This window comes from Eimeria tenella, genomic scaffold (assembly GCF_000499545.2).
Source record: "Eimeria tenella Houghton genomic scaffold, Eth_scaff13, whole genome shotgun sequence".
Taxonomy (NCBI): Eukaryota; Apicomplexa; class Conoidasida; order Eucoccidiorida; family Eimeriidae; genus Eimeria; species Eimeria tenella.
Window position 1 is genome coordinate 54264 of NW_013541502.1, and position 16716 is coordinate 70979.

The 16716-nt window shown below is 56.6% G+C and overlaps 1 protein-coding gene across 1 annotated transcript in view; it reads right to left on the reverse strand.

Moving 5' to 3' along the window:
• Nucleotides 1-16716, reverse strand: part of ETH_00001060 (Midasin, related) — a gene marked incomplete at both ends in the record, with an annotated part of 29537 nt that overhangs the window by 4055 nt on the left and 8766 nt on the right. The window contains 9 exons of the mRNA XM_013373285.1: nucleotides 630-1308; nucleotides 1441-1836; nucleotides 2093-4565; nucleotides 4765-6380; nucleotides 6550-7648; nucleotides 7850-8289; nucleotides 8432-14490; nucleotides 14766-15285; nucleotides 15593-16505. Of these exons, the coding sequence (XP_013228739.1) occupies nucleotides 630-1308; nucleotides 1441-1836; nucleotides 2093-4565; nucleotides 4765-6380; nucleotides 6550-7648; nucleotides 7850-8289; nucleotides 8432-14490; nucleotides 14766-15285; nucleotides 15593-16505 (14195 nt within the window). The remainder of the gene's footprint in view (nucleotides 1-629; nucleotides 1309-1440; nucleotides 1837-2092; nucleotides 4566-4764; nucleotides 6381-6549; nucleotides 7649-7849; nucleotides 8290-8431; nucleotides 14491-14765; nucleotides 15286-15592; nucleotides 16506-16716) is intronic.

Consider the following 16716-nt stretch of genomic DNA (forward strand, 5'->3'; position numbering starts at 1 on the left):
TGCAACAATGATCAACAAGTGGACATTTAAAAATATGTTAATTGAAGCCCCGACTATCGGCCATTCCCAGGGTCCATCACTAATGAGCAATTCGTTAAGCAGAGCAAAGAGCAACGGCCACACACTTTAGGACAGACGCGGCTTAGCTTATGTGCCCCGTAAGCTCATTAGGTCATTTCATGCTACAAAGAAACTTAATCAACGCGAAACGCATGGGGGAGAAGAGCGGCCTCAGCACTTGCAAGACAGAGACGTATCAGCATCTCTGTCTTCCCTCTCTGGCTCGGTTTCATCTCTAGCTTCTCCTTGGGCCTTTACAGGCACCAAAGGAAATGCTGCAGAGGCCTTTTAGTATCATCATCGGCAGCGCCCCTCCCCCACTGTTTGACCCGCAAAGATCAAAGACCCCGTCTCTGCCACATTTCTACAAAAGCGCCACTGCATAAGTTGCTCTGTTTTATCTTGAACGTAAAATCGTGTATTATATGGTCATAAGCAAGCAACACTGTGCAGCCATCCCGTGGCATATTGCTGCATGCATGCAATGCATACAGCAGCGCACGATTAAGAGCCAACAGGCGTAGAAAAAAAAGCAAAAAGTTTCAGTCGCGATGTACACAAAAGCATACCCTCTTTTGATGGATCATGCTGAGGCCCCTCTCCGTCTCCTCCTTTCTCTTCTGCTTCTCCTGTCTCCATATCCTCTGTGTCCTCAGTTGTTTCAGGTACCTCCGACGTGCCTGCGTCGGGAGCATCCTTGTTGTCTTCTCCCTCTGGAGCATTTTCGTCGTCTAAGTTTTCCTGTTGCTGCTGCTGTGGGTCCCTTGTCTGCTGCTCTTGTGCCTCCGGCTGGTCTGTTGCTGCCTCGTCATTGGCCGCTGCGTCATCCCCCGTGCTGCTGCTGCCTTCTGCTGCATCAGCTGCAGCACTATCTTCCTGGTTTGCTGCATCACCTGTTTCCTCTTGGGTCCCCATATCCTCCCCAGGAGAGTCACCACCGTTTTCCCCCTCTTCACCTTCCTCGTCAAGGGTCCCTTCGTCAAGTTGCATGTCATCTCCCCATCCCTCTGCAGCGCCTTCCCCCGTGACCTTCTGCTGCTCTTGCTGCTGCTCGTCCTGGTCGCACCCGTCTTCATCGGCTGCGTCACCTGTGTCTTGTGTCTCTTCCGTGGGTTCATCTCCAGCCCCCTCCTCCTCCGCATCACCATCTAACTCCTCTTCTGTCCCAAGATCGCGGCCTCGCAGCTTCTGGTGGTAAACAGGTTGCTTCTGCTGCTCTTCTTCCTTTTTCGCGTCTGCTGTGGGGTCCTGCGGCAGCAGCAGCAGCGCATGCAGCAAGAAACAGCACACAACTTCTGACCGGCCAATAAGGCAAATAATTAAGTCTCTATAAGCACAAAAGCAGCAAGAGGCATCCACATTAAAGTTTGCTAGACTCACCACCAATTCACCTCCATCGTCTCCCTCTTGCTGCTGCTGCTGCTGCTTCTTTTGTTGGTTGTCTGTTGGGTCTGTGTCATTGCTGGCGGACTCGTCGGTGGGGTCCTCCGCAGCCTCCAATTCAGTTTCCCCTAGCCCTGTTCCTCCTTCAGTCTTTATTTTTTCTTTCTGTGGCGTGTTTTTGTCTTTGTCTCCATCTGCTTCGTCATCCGAATTGTCCTCTCCCATCCATCTCTTGTCTTCCAGCTTGCCCCCTTCTTCCAAGTCCACGTGCCCCGCAACCGATTCCACTTGCTCCTCCCCCTGCTTCTGTTCCTGCTCCTTATCTCCGTCTTGTTTCGGCGGCAGGGTCTCCAACTCTCCTTCGAAGTCCATCGAGACCTCCAGCGCCTTGTCCTGCATGCACACGGAGCAGAGCAGCAGCAGATGAGACAAACTAAGTCCCGGGCCAGACGCCCTAGAATGGGAAATGGGACTTCGCGGTAAGGGGTGTATGGGCAGAGCCGTGGGGTTCAGTATAGGCTCTGGGACTTGAGGTCTACGTTCTAGGGCTTCGCAGCGAAGCTCCCCAGCAAACTGCGCTGACGGTTCTGAAGTTGAGGCTTAGCTCCCAGGGTTTAAGGTATTGGCGGGGATGTTTGTGGTTTATTACCTCCTCGTCTGTCTTCGGCTTTTCGGGAGGTTTCTGGTGAGGGTCTGCCTTTTCATCTTTAAGACCGTCGAATTGCCACTCATCTTGGGGAGGTTCTTCAGCGTCCCGGAGTGCATCTCCCTCCCCCAGTCCTGTACCTGATTCCAATACATTCTTTTGCTTCTGTGGCCTTGCTGCTTCAGATGCTGCTGCCTCCTCTTCGTTACTCAAACGCCCAAATCCAATATCCAGCAGCACTAGTAGCAGCTGCACAAAACTCAGGCATAGCCGAGTTGTTCCTTCCAGAGCATCGAAGGCGGACAACAGGACAGCAGCAGCCCGCTGCAGCATCTGCAACGCGACGCCTCTGGCAGCCGCCGCTGTAGTTGCTGCTGCTGCAGCGCCAGCAGCAGCCCCACGCTGCAGCAGCGGGCAAGAGAGATACGCCGGCGCTGCAGTGCCGAATGCATCAACTGCAGCAGTGCAGGTTTTGAAGGGAAACAGACAATCGAGGGGGGGCAAGGGCAGGCTATCAAACACAGGCTGCTGCAACTCTTTCTCGTCTTGATACAACGGCAGCATGTCTCCAGCACTTCTGCTGCGAATTTGGATAAGACTGTCGATTTGCTGGCCCTGCGAGGCCTGTCCTCCGCATCGTTTAAGGGACTTGCGAAGTGCTTCAAGCGTTGCAGCCAGCCTCCTGTTTTTGCTTTTTGTTTTTTCCTGAGAAGCAGCTAGTGCAGCTGCGTCAGCAAGAGCAGCATGCCTCGCCTGCAGCGCAGTACATGCCTTTCGAAGACCTGCTGCTGCATGTGATGGCAGTATATCTGATAGCACATCGGCATCTTCCCCCTTGCCTTTCAGGCCCGCCGCTGATTTCACGGGCTCCACTGCCGCAGTGCATGCAGCCCTAATGCCCTCCAGCCACTGGACTCGCACGCGCATAAGCGCACTTGAGGGCTGCAGCTCCTCTGGTGAAGTATCTCTTCGAGTTACAGCAAGACGCCTCGCCTCGGGAGTGTCCCGTAGCAGCTGCTGTAGCTTCTCCAACTCCTGCAGTGCCTTGGTCATTACGTTTCTCGCCCTGCGTACATGCTCCACGTCATGCCGCAGTGTCCGCTTCTCGTCTGCTTCCACTGCTGCAGCAGCAACAGCTGAAGCTGCAGCGGCACCAGCTTCACCAGGAACTCCGAGGGCGCCTGCAGCAGCCCCACGAATGCCCGAAGTAGCTGCAGAGGCGTCGGGAACGGCGAAGGCAATTTCAAGCGCGTCATTCTGCACGGCTGCTTCGTGTACAGTTGGCAGTACTGCACGGGCCTGCCTTAGACCCTCCTTCAGCGTCTCTGCTGCTTCCAGTAGAGCAGCAGCTGCATCAGCAGGGACTGAGACAGAAGGAGCCGCCAATGAGACAGCGGCGGCATCCGCCAGCTCCTGAAACTCCGCCGCGGCCTGCCAGCAGCGTCTCCGCTGTTGCAGCGCATGCAATAGCAGCGCAGCAGCAAAACCCAATAAGCAGTCACGGTAAGCCGCCACGTCCTTGTGTGGTGAAGAATGCTCCTGACACTGCAGCAGCGTCTGCAACGTCAAATACCACTGCTGCGCAGCAGATGACCATGTGTCGCCTAGGAGGTCTCCGACAGATTTCGGAGTGCCCGCTGCAGTCTCGGCTTTTGCTGACCAGCTAGCCATGCCTGCCTCGCCCCCTTTCACGCGCTTTAATGTTGCTGCTGCCCGGGCCGCCGTGTCGTGTTGCTGCAGAGAAGCTGCGTGCTGCAGCGGATGGGGGGCGCCCGGGGGGCCCGGCAGGCCGCTGTCGTCGTTCAGGGCTGCAGCGAAGAGGCCCCGCGCGTTCCCGCACATTGGGAGACATGGCAACTTAAGGTCGTTGCGCAGCATCGACCGGAAGTATGTAAACTGTCTAAGCATTTGCTGTCGTGTGATCTTTTTTGGTTTTGATGAGGTTGCTGCTGGAGCCTCAGACTGGGGCTGACCTTCTTGCTGCTCCGAGGCTGCTGCTGCTGTAGATGCTGCATGAGCCTCCTTTATAGAAGCAGCAAACTCCTGGCAAAACGCTTGCACGTCAAGCGCCACTTCTGCTGCACTTGACGATTCGCTGCTGAATGCATGCAGATCTCGCACCGGTGCTGCCTCCACAGCATCCGTATCAGTCAGACCCAAACAGCTTTTTAAGAATACCTGCACAACTGCTGCTGCTGCGGCTGCTGCTGCTCCCTCTGCTGCTGCTGATGATGACACTGCTGCTGGTGAAGAAGCAGACTGCGCGCTGCTTTTGCTTGGAAGACCTGCTTTCTTCTCCGCCGCCAGCCGCGCAGCAGTCAAGGGTGACTCCACAGGCAAGGACAGCACAGCAGAAACGAGCTGTGTCTGCAAACGGGCTTGAGAAGGTCCTGTGGCTGCCTGCATCAACTGTTGTAGGCAGCTGTCAAAGTTGCGAATATGTTTGGCAAGCTGTACGTGAGTCCTATGGACGGATCTGAATGCAGCAGAAAAAGTTTCAGCAGCACAAGAGAAAAGCACACAGAAGCTTCAAAGACTAAACAATTGCCCTAGGCACTTGTGCATGCACTTGGCAGCACCAAACCACTTTCTTAACCCTCCCGTAATGGGCCACCTTGTTGGAATCCGGGCAGCAGCAGCAAAACGCATGGCACCAGCGACTATAAACGACGGACTCTTTCATTGTGGCTCTGTTGGAAATGTCCCAGCGCGCAAGAGATGCCAAAGTGCTCATCGCAGTGTCCATCTCCTTCCGGCCTTCCTGCAGCTGCTGCTGCACTGCGCGCCGCCACCCCGAAGCAACAGCAAACCTAGCAACAGCAGCCATAGCGACAGTCACCACCTCTGCTCCACATGACTCTCTAGAGGCAGCTTCACCCTGCAGTATGTCTGCCTCTCTCATTTTGCTTATAGGTCCCGAACCAGTAGTGGCCCCTTGCTGCTGCTGCTGCTGATGCTGCAGCAAGCGTCTGCAACAACTAGCCGCTTCGAGGCATCTCAGTCGTCCCTCAAACTGCCCCAAAGGAGAAGTCCGCAAAAATTGTACTAGCACATCTGTTACAGCTGTGGGAGCGCTGTGGATTAACTGCAGCATGACAGCACCAGCCAGACTCTGTGAGCCTGGGTCACCCCCAGGGACTGCACCTGCAGCAAAAGCAGCGGCAGCTTTTGCTGCTGCTGCTGCTTGTGCCTCGCGAGGTGGCTGAGCAGGGTCTCCATCATCTGGCAGCAAACTCCATAAGAACGGCGCGAAGTGGAGACTCTGCTGTAGCATGCGCTGTTCCCTGAATTCTCTCAAGAAGCGCCACTCCAGCAGCTGGCGGCGACGCAGCAGCAGCACCTGTCTCTCCACAGCCAGCACTGCGAGGTCAAATCGCTGCAGCAGCCTCTCTGCTTCTTGCATTGCTGCCCGCTGCTGCTGCTGAAACGCCGCACGGGCGCTTGAAAGCTCTTTGCTCCTCTGGCCCCCGCTCTGGGCCTCACATTTCGAATCATCCCCCGCGACTCCCTCCTGCGGCGCTCCCTGCAGCGGCTCCGTCGTCGCCTCAGCAGTAGCAGGCAGCCGCAGATGCACAGCTATGAGGTGGGCCAAGTGGTGCCTGTCTATGGCCTTCTGCCAGGCTGTGGCTCTGTCTAGGAGGCCCTCGAGGGCCGCCAGCGCGTCGGCGGGAGAAGTGTTTAGGAGGCTCAGAGAAGCAACCCGCTGCGATATCAGCAGCACCCCCTGCAAAACAGGGTGGTCTTCTACTACTGCAGTGAAAGCGACAGACGCTTCCTGGAACTGCTGCACAGCACGACTCATAGGCTGCAGCAGCACAGGGTTCCCGGGAGCATAAAACGAGCTTGCTGCAGCCGCAGTGCTCCCGCTCTTGCTGCTGCTGCCACTTGCCGATGTAATGCTGCGGCACAACTGCGCGAAACGCATTTTGCGGGCGCGCTCCCGTTGCTGCTGTAGCCTTTCCTGCTGCAACTGCTGCTCGACGTCATTCGCCTCTTCGCTTTTCTCGGAAGCCTCTGGGTCTTCACTCTGCTGCTGCGCTTCCGATGTTGCCTCTTCATCCTGCAGCAGCAGCTGCTTCAGCTGCTGTTCCTGCTGCTGCTGCTGACGTGGCGAGGCACCTATGAGGTACGCAGCAGTTTGCGACAAAAGCGCATGCATATAAGGCGCGCAGAGCCCATCTAGCTCCGGGGGCGCCGCCACTTGGCCTGCTTTTGTATAAGCTTCGGGGCCTCTCGCGGGAATTGCGGCTGCTCCCGCGTTGTATAGATGCAGCAAAGTGCAGAACGAGCCCTGAAAAGACACAACGGCAGCATACTGAGGCATTACGGTTGTGCAGCAGTTTCACTGTACGTACACCACAGCTTTTTCTGGAGTGTCTAATGGTGACTCAATTTGACTTGCGCAGAGCTCAATTCAAATTGAGTCACTAGAGGTAAATCCGAAACAAAGCACGACCCACAGTCAGTGCCTCGCGGTATGCTGTTGTTGCTGCAAGCTCGCCGTCGACTTCTCGTGGGCCGCTGCTGCTGCTGCTGCTGCCACTCCAGGCAAAGGCTGTTTCAACAGCGCGGCCCCACAGATGCAGCAGGTCCGCCTCGGTAAGGCCCTCCAGCTGCTGCAGCGCGAGCTGCTGCTGCTGCTTCTCCCTTAGACTTCCTTCTTCCTCTCTGTAAGCGACGTTCTGACTACACCATGACGTGTACTGCGTGCGATCTTGGTCCGTTTCCTCTTGCTGCAGCTCTAGCTGGTCTTGCTGCTGCTCATTTCTCCTCCATTCTGCGCTGCAGGGGAAAAGTTCCTGTGCCGCCTCTGCATCGCCTCTGCTCTTACCTGCTGCTGCTGCTGCTGCACGGTCAATCACGAGGCCCTCAAGGCGCTGCAGCAGCGTGGCTGTTTCATCTGCAGCGATCTCCTGCTGCCGCCTCCAGGCCAAGTGCCGCTGTGATATCTCTTGCAGCAACAGCGCGAGGGACCCGCGTGCAGCGGCGAAGCACAATGAGAGATTATTGCTGGTGCTTGCTGTTGTTTTTACGGCTTTCTTCGTGGCTCCTGCATCTCCCGCTGCAGCTCCTGCTGCAGCTCCTGCTGCAGCTCCTGCTGCTTCGGCACACAACCACAAAAGAAGCCACTGAGCTCGCTGCATCGGTTGCAGTACGCTCGTCCCCTCACTGACACTGGCCGCCGTCATCGCAGCAAAAGGCATAGCTGGAAACGCGGCTGTTCGCTGTAGCAGCTCAGCCACAGCAGGCAACGGCAGCAGCTGTTGCTGCACTTTTAGCTGCTGTTGCTCTGCATGCTGTGGCGGGGGTAGCTCCTCTGTAGCCACTGCAGTGTCTAAAAAGCCCTTCGCAACTGCCCAGAGACCCGTCGTTGCTGTTCGAACAGCAGGAGCAATGAGGAAGGGGTGTGATGCAGCGAGTCTGCTGCTGCACGCAGCAGCTGCTTCTGCTGCTGTCCTTAAAGCTGATGCAGCAGAAGACACTTCGGCCCTGCCATTTGCCCCGGCGCAGTCCTCCTCACGCAGCAGCGGCTCCAACTCAGGCAGCAGGGAGATCAAGCTGCAACACAAGGCAAAAATAGACACGCAAAATTTTGGAAGAGGAATGGAGAGGCAGCGCCGGCATGAGCCACACGCCTGGAAGCTAACCCCTTTCAGAGCAACTGCTGCTGCTGCTGCTGCTGTTGCTGCATTCAGTCACACTGATGCATTTCTTTCCCGTGCTGCTGCTGCTGCTAGTTTGATGCGTCTGTAAACGCACGTTTTTGCCTCCAGCGTGCTTCGCACGAATTCAAGAAGGTCCTCGAGCCAGCTGGCTAGTGCTACCTCGGGTGGCACTTCCACTACACACTTGCGGCTAATGCGCTCCAGCGCCTGCTGCTGTGCAGCAGCTGTTTTGTCACTTTCGACTGCTTCTGCGTCTGCTGCTGCGGCTGCAGCTGCTGCTGACGGCAGCAGCTGTGACGTCAGGCGCCGGGCGACGTCTGCTGGGATATCTGAAGCATGGACGGGCAGCAAGCGCGATATTTGCTGTAGCAAACTATCTGCATTGCTAGACTGCTGCAGCAGCTGCTGAAGTGCAGCAACATGCGTTTCCGCCTCAGCAGCAAGAGCTATAGAAACGGAGGTACCTCCCCCTATGCCCAAGGGCAAGTCAACGTTGCCATCCAGTGCCGCGGCCCGCAGAAGCAGCGCCTCTCTCTGCAGTACACAGAAGCCACAGTGGCACCAAATGCAGCAGTGAGTTTAAGACAAAGGGCAATATAGTTTGAACCGACTCATTTATTGTGGTCAATGCTCATGAGAATTTGAAATGACACACGGCTACTTTATGTTATCTTACCTCCAGCTCATAGTTTTCAGATTCTGCCTCAACAGCGCTGCGCCACGCGACAACGTCCCGTCGCTGCTGCAGAAGGTCTGCAGCGGTTGCTGCTGCAGTGAGCACTGCCCACCTGCCAAGCACCAGCAGCAGCAGGCCCCGCCGACGTTTGCCAGCGCTGCCCTGCAGCAGCACCAAGGGGTCTTTTGCTGCTGCGCAGTCCTCTAGCAGCTGCACAAGAAGCAGCAGAGCGGCAAGCGCGCTTCGACCGGCATCCAAGCTGCGCGCTCTTGTTGCTGCTTCTCTTTGCTCAGCAGTGGCAAGAGCAGATGATGGTCCCTCTGTTGCAGTCTCCAATCTATCATTCATACGCTTAACGACTGCGCGCAGCTTTGCTGCAGCGGCTTTCGAGCTTGCTGCTGCCGCTGAAACATCCACAGCCGCCCCGCCCCTCAGCAACCCCGCAAGTCCACACCAAGCTTCTCTAATTGCATGCAAAGCAGCCTTTGTGTCTTCACTATCTCCGCTGCTGTCCTCAGGTTCCTGTTTTGCCTCCCTAGACAGTTTCTTCCCGATGTTTCTTTCCCTAGCGTCTCCGCTGCTGCTAAAGCAGGAACAGAATGACCAAAGCGCTGCAGCGAAACCGAACACTGCTGCCCACTGCGCAGCAGCAGCTGCCGTTGCTGCTGCAGGACAATCCTTTCTAATATCCAGTGCCAGCTCTTTCTTGTCTAGTTCTTTCAATGTCTCGTTTGAGGCACCTACCGACAGTAGCCTGTCTGTGCCTCTGCTATGCCTGTCTCTGCGCTGTAGCTGCCGCCGCAGCCGCTGCAGCACAACGAAACAACCTGCTGCTGAAGAGACAGTCGCGTGCTCTTGCACTTCAAGAACAATTCGTGCAGTGCACGTGCAAGCGCTCTCCCCAGCCATCGTCTCAAGAAGACCCACTCGCAGGTGCCTGCGCCCTACCCGGGGTCCCGAGGCAGCGCGATGGGCATCTGCTGCTGCTGCAGCTGCTGCACCCCGCATTCCGCCAGCTACTTCTGCAAGACGAGCCAAAGCCTGCGAGGGCAGCAAAGCCACGGAATGTTCTAACCCTGCACCTGTCGCTAGTGCTGCCGCTGCTGCTGCATTTAGCCCAGTTGCTGCTTCTTTCCCAGCTGGACTCAGATCTTGAAGCTGCTGCTGCAGGTGCAGCACACGTCTCAGGCCGAATGCATCGTTGCACTGCATGTCCAGTTCCGTCCGCCACATCAAAGACAGAACCTCTACAGCGGCGCATGCAATAAAATGAGAGGCATGCTGCTGCATGCTGTCACCGGATTGCTGCTTCGTGGGCACTCGCTGCTGCTGCTGCTGCTCCCAGACGCTGGCTGTGAAGACGGCGGGTGCTTCCAGTAGAGACGGAGGTACCGGTACTGCCATAGAAGAGTTGCTGCATGCACCTGACGCATCTCCAAAATGTAGAGCCGAGATGGCCGCAGCTGGAATAGAAAAAACAGGCAGAAGCTCCTGCTGCTGCTGCTGTAGCTGCATCTGCACAGCATTTTGCAACGCCGAGCCCAGCGCTGCAGCAGCAACATGGCTAGGGAGCTCAGCAGCAATAGAAGCGTCATTACTATGAGCGTTTGAGGACATACACAGATGCAGAAGCAGCAACTCCCCTGCTTGCTGCAGCCCCAGCAGAACTGCGCCAGCAGCTGCTAACTCCGCCTGCAGCAGACTGACTGAGACCATGGACGTGCTGCTAAGACAAGCCCAGTGATGATGACGGCTGTCAAGCAGCCCCAATGCAGCAGCTGCTGCACGCAGAGCTGCGGCTCTGCGTTGTCTCTTGGTCACCAGCAAAGGCGAAGCAGCAGCAGCAGCAGCAGCAGTCACTGCTGTCTTTGGCTCGTACGAAGGTAACAGCGCATCACAGACTCGAGTCTCTAGTCGCTCTGCTGCCTCCGTGCGGCCTTCAGCTCGCAGTAAGGAGCTGCTCAGCAGCAGCGCGTGCAGCGCAGACGCATGCAGCAGGAGCGCACGCGGCTGTGGCAGCCGCTGCTGCTGCTGCAGCTGCTCTTCTTCTGAGGCGTCCTGAACGATGCCGCCTTCTGAAGGGCTTCCTGTGTGCAACAGCAAGTCGACAGCTAGGCCTAAAGAAGGGGCTGTGCATGTAAACCGGCGAAACAGCAAAGCTCCTTGCTGCTCTCCAGTTATCACGGACATACTCTGACTTGTCGAACCGGCTGCTTCTGCAGCTGCTAGGCTTGCTGCCTCTGCCGCTGCTGTTGCGGAATCCACAGATAAAGAAAAGCGAAGAACTGCTGCATTGAGCAACTCGCGCAGCAGCCAACCCTGAACAGTTCGGGCCTCGTGCTGCCCCAGCTGGACAGGCACCAGACACTTCCACCTGCTGCTGGGCCAAGTAGCACCTTGCAAGTCTGTGCCCCATAGCCCACCTGGTGCTCGCACCTTTACGGGGCCTTGCTGCTGCAGTGAAAGCTGCTGCGGCTGTTTCTCAAACGGCTGCAACAAATCATTTTCTGCTTCCTCTGCCAAAACCGGCAGGCCTATAGAGCCGCTTGCACAGGTGAATTTTCCCTGCATAAGCTGTAAAGGCGAAATAAGTTCAGCAGCAATAAACTCTGCCGTTGCTTCTGCGGCCGCAGCTGACTTTAAGTCCTGGTGTCCCCTGAGGTCTCTAATTGCGGAAGAAGCAGAGTCATTTGCCGCCACAAATGCATGCAGGCTCTCTACGAACATATCAATCCGGAGAGACACTGACGCTCCAAGAGCCTCCAGCAGCTTCCGCATCTTATCGCGAGGCCCAGGCAGCGGTCTCCATTTGCTGCCGTCGCTGCTGTTACTGCTGCTGGTGCTATGCGGCGTTGCTTCGCCTATATGCTGGCACCGCCCACAGAGCGGAAGGGAGAACAACTGGAGAAGAGCCACCCAGGCGCTGAAACAGCGCGCAAGATGTCTGCACTGTTCCTTTAGCCCACTAAACAGAGCCACGGTAGCAGCATCAGCAGGTTCTGCTGCAGTGGCCAGCCGCGCACGCAGGATGCCGGCTGCTGCTGTCAAAGTGGGGCTTGCCAGTTGCCTAAGGCCGTCAAACAGATGGCGCATTACCTTTGCAGCAGTTGCGTTGGCTTCTTCAGATTGCATTAACGCCTCCTCCTGATCTGCCGAGCCGACGCATGCAAATAAAAGACACCAAGAAGCCTCCAGTCCTTTCAAACTGCAGCACGGGCACTTCCTTGCTGCAGCCGTGCTGCTGCTCACTCGCGTATTCAGCAGCAGCAACCGCCGAGGCAGCAGCATAGCCATGCACTCCACGCGCTGCAAATATATGAGATCCTGGAGCAATAACTGGCGCAGCTGCTGCTGTTGCTGCTCTTGCACATCACTACTGTCCTTTATGAGGAATCGCGTAGACCGGATAGGGGCCCAGTTTGTTTCTAGCAGGCGCCCCGCTGCATATAGCAGAGACTGACCATGGAGATGGGCAACAGCACTACCGCCTGTTTCTGCTGCTTCTGCTGCTGCTGCGTCTGCCGCCGCTGCAGGCAGAAGAACAGGCTCCTCTGCAACGTCATGTAAGGCGCTGCATGCAGCTTCAAGATACTGCGCAGCAGGCCCACCCCGCTGCTGCTGCTTCTGCATCTGCTCGAGTACTTGCACACGCTGCAAGAGATCCTTGTCGTCAGTTGCTCCCCACAAAAAGAGGCGCAGAGCAGCAGCCAGCAGCAGCAGCCCTTCATCGGCCTTCTCAGCACAAACAGCAAACACACTTTCCACGAAAGAAACTTCGCATGCAACGGATGCCCATAAGATTGCACCGCCAATGCTGTTGCAGCTGTGGCCGCTGCACTGCTGGTGCAGCAGGTGTCGTTCTACGGCCCCGCGCAGGATCTCCCAGTCGCTGCTCTGCAACAGCCCCTTGTGTCCGCATCTGCTGCTGCGGTGTTTTATCTCCTGAATTGCGCATGATGACCGGACTGCTTCCTCAGAGGCAGAAGGCGAACAGCAGCAGCAGCATGCGGCAAGCATGTGCAGCAGCAACAACCGCCAGGTGGCTGAGGAGTCGAGAGCTGCCGTGTACTGCCACAGGAAACACTGAAACAGGTTGTCTAAGCATATTTCACGGTCCCGCGCTGATCCTAGCTGTGCGGCTGCTGCTGCTGCTTCAGGCTTTCTATTAGAAGCAGTTTGGGCTTGGGAAGCAGCGTAGGCGCTGCCCCATCCTTGCAGGCATCTCCAGCTTGCTGCCGCTGCTGCTGTTGCATCTTTGCCGCTCTTTGCTGCGACTCCGCGTGCGAGGCGCTGCAGCCCTGCAAATCCGACAGCAACAGCATCAGCCCCCAAAGTGTCTTTAAGGCTCTGCAGATCCTTGACAACTTGCTGCTGCAGTCGCTGCTTCAGCTCCTGCTGCTGCTGGTTCTCCGCATCCGCTTGGTGGGGTTGCGGATTGTCAGACAAAAAGCTCTGGAGACGCTGTGCAAAAAGCGACAATGCAGCTTCGTCACCAAGCAGCTGCAGCAGCAGCTGCATTGCTGTGTGCTGCAGGGCCATCACTTCTGCAGCAGCCGCGGGAAGGTACCCTGCATCTCCTGCCAGAATAAGACGATAGCTGTCCTGCAGCAGAAGCGGACAGAGCCTTGGGTTGAAGCTTCTGCTGCTATAAGTACTCTCAGTGCTGCTCACGCCGGTGCTGGCGGGAAGTTGGGCGCTGTTGAGACAAAATGACACGAACGCTCCTGCGACCTGCAGAGTTGCAGCAGCTTTTGTAACCTCTGTATCCTCCACTCCATCTGCAGTTAGCTCTGAGTCAAACAATGCATAAGACCATCGAGAAAGCAGCAAGTGAAGGGCACATTTTTCACTTGATTCTGCTGCTTTTGGAGTCCCGCAGCCCTTCAGAAGAGCTGCAAGGTTCTGCAGAAGTTGCTCAGTCAGCCCCTGGAGAAGCAGCGGCTGCCGTGCCCCTGGCACTGCTGCTGCGCTCAACTCTGTCGCCTCGCCTGGTCTATCTTTTGCTCCACTGCTTTTTGCTGTGGCCGCGGACGCAGCTCGGGACTGCAGCTCTGCAGCCACAGCAGCAGGAGCTCCTGCTGCTGCTGTGCCTGGGGGATGGACGTAGATCTCGCAGCACCTGTTTCTCAGTGCTGCAGATAAGAGGTGCGTGTTGGCTGCCTCTGCTGTCAGCAGAATGCGGAAGTTGGGGTGCCTTTTGACTTCTCTTGGAGCTCCACCTTCAGTCAACAGAAGGGACCCCCCGTCCTCTAGCAGCGCATTGAGCCTGTCCAGGACAGAGGCACTGCACAGGTGGGCATCTCGCAGCAGCAGCCACTGCCCCTTACGAACAGCAGCAACCAGGGCGCTGTCCACCCACTCAAACTGACTCATTTCTTCTTGGGAACATGCAGCAGCAGCAGCAGCAGCGGCAGCAGAGGATGAGGAAACCGATTCCAAAACGTGCGCCAAGCCGGCGAGGGTGCAGCCCTGAAAGAGAAGCCGCCAAGCTCGCTGCTGGCGACGCCGCTGTACAGCAGCAAAGTCTGCCGTCGTTGCTGCTGCTGGTGAGTTGTCACCAGACAGCCCACTGCAGAGAGTGGTCGCAGCCTTTTCGCACGCTTTCAGCAGTGCTGCAGTCTCCTCAGCAAGCCGCTGTTGCAGTTGCTGCTGCTGCTGCTGTGCTTCAGGAGCTGCTCTTGGCGCGTCCTCTGTGGTACAGGCAGCAGCCTCTGCGTCCACTGCCTCCACCAGTTTCTCTTTTGCAGCAGCAGCAGCAGCTCGAAGATCTTCAAGTTGCTTCGCCAGATCTCCACCACTGCCATTCCTGCACTGCTGCTCCTGCCCCCGTTGTTGCTGCTGCTGTTGCATTCGTGTCGATACCGTGTTTCGGCATAGCTGTCGTTGAAGCGCCTCTGCTACTTCGTCTGCTGCTCGAGCTGCCTGAAGAAGTCTGTGCTTCGGCTGTATCTGTCTGTACACTCCAAGCAAGTCTGAAGTGTCTACTGAAGGCGCCAGCTGCACCTCGCACAGCTCAGAGCCCCATGCTGCAGCCAGCCACCGCACAATGCTGCTTTTCCCTGAAGCACAAACAAAGACAAAGGCACGCAAAGCATGCGCAAGGAGACAATAGAAGATGCGGAGGGGATGTTGACAGCAGCAGCAAAATGCAAGACTCAGTCATGCACAGAGAAACAGCGACAAGACAGAGTCAGAAACGGAAACTGCTGCAGCGGTAAACGCAGGCGCACAGGCGATGTTAAACGCAAAGAGAAGAACCAAAGGAAAAAACGGAGGCAAAAGGGGAGAAAAAGGGCGTTAGCGAGCTGGAAGGCACAAAGACACAGGCTCCTACCTCCGCCTCTCTCTCCAGTCAGCAGCACTGGAAAGTTAGCTGCCAAGGCTGTTGCCACTGCTGACACGCAAGATCTTTGTGAGTGCAGCAGCAGCCCGCTGGCTAACTTGTGCTGCTTCGGGTGCTGCTGCTGCTGCTGCGGATCTTCAGCAGGCTGGGAGAGCTGAGTCAGCACCATGTTTCCAAGAGAAACAGTTGCACCTCTTACGAATAAATCAAGAGGCTGCTGCCCTCCGGCCAGATGTGAAAGCTTGTTGCTAGCTGTCAGCAGCTGCGGCTGCACTGAGCGCAGCACGGCTACGGGCGCCACTGCTGGGCACAGCAGCGCAGCAACAGCGTCTATGGGGAACTCCTCCTGTTGCTGTTGCTGTTGCTGCTGCCTGCGCGCCTGCAGCAGCTCCATCAGCCGCGGCGGGAAGCAGAGCAGCAGCACAGAAGCCGCTGCTTGCACATTGTCTGAAATCCTCAATCGCGAGAGCAACGCCACAGCCGCAGCAGACCGCGGGTCTGCTGAGGGCAGCTGAGGGCATGCACATCAGCAGCAAGTTTACACAAATGCCCGCAAGCTACGTAGATGATTTGATATAGTGGTCTTAGCAAATCCATGTCTCTTTCCTTTCAAGCTCTGTTCCATTCTAGCTTTCTTCAGCCGCTGTATTTCCTACCCCACGGGTCTCTGAGCTGCCAAACCCCTAACTAGCATTTTGGAATCTTCAATACACAGGCCACCTGTACCATGCAAGAGCGGCAGCAACAGCAGCAGCACCCACAGTAACACCAGCAGCAGCAGCATCCACAGCAACACCAGCAACAGCGGCACAATTTACTTTATTTGCGAAAAGCCTGACAACCCGCATAACGTCTCTCAAGTTGAAGACGGAATCGCCCAGGCCCTGAAAAGGTCTTTCTAAGGCCAGCTGCCCCAATAAACGAACACAGCGCACAAAGCATGTACTTAGCAGCAGCCCCAGCTGGGGCTCCTTAGCAAGAGCCAGAGCCGATTCACGCGTCCCTTCCTTTGGAAGCTGTTGCTGTTCCTCCCGTTGCTTCTGCCGAAGCTGTTGCTGTCCCTGATGTTGCTGCCGCTCTTCCTGCTGCTCCCGTTTGCTCTGCAGACAGGTTAGGAGCTTGTGAGCAATGGCGATCATGTCCGACTCGAGCATTTCATCGACGCGCACTCTACAAAAGCGATTTAAAAGTGACTGAGGAAGGCCTTTCCTGCCTTCCACAGCTTTGCTGCAGGGCCTGCTGCTGCCGCCACTGCTGCTGCTGCCGCTGCTGCTGCTGTGCCGTTTAAAGGCTGTGCCGTCGAGGCTCTCCGGCAGTCCAAGGAGACGCAACAAATCTGCAACAGTCTCTTCCTCATCATCTTCCATAACGCATTTGTTGTTACTTGCACTTGTCCGTCTTGTCTGAACGCCAGCAGCTGCTGTTGTCGCGTGAGGGTTCTGCGTGGCGAAGAGAACAAATCCTGGAGGTGCATAGACAGCAGCTCCCTTGTTTGCTTCCCCTCCAGCTACTGCTGCTTCTGTCCCTCCAGCTTTTGCTGCTGCGTCTTTGTTTGCTGCGTCTCTGTTCTTGGTACTGAGAGGATCCTCTGGGGTCGGCAAGTACACACAGCGCCTGTGGTCCAGCAGCGGGTTTAGGCCCTCCAGCGTCTGCTGCGGCGCCAAATTCAACTCGTCCAGCAAAATCCAATTGCCCGCACGCAGGTTGCGGGTCAGCACTCCATCAGTCCACCTAAGAAGCCCCAACATTGCCCAGCGAGTGCACACACATCCCAAGCAAAATTTATTAAGATGGACACGCATGCATGCACGAATGCGTGCACGCATACAAGTGCTGATCTCAATTTTCAGGCTGCTGGCGGCTACCGTTGAACACGTGGGACACAAAAAGCTAACACAGCCCTTGCCTTGAGGAGGGGCGGGTTAAGCCGCTGCTCAGTGCA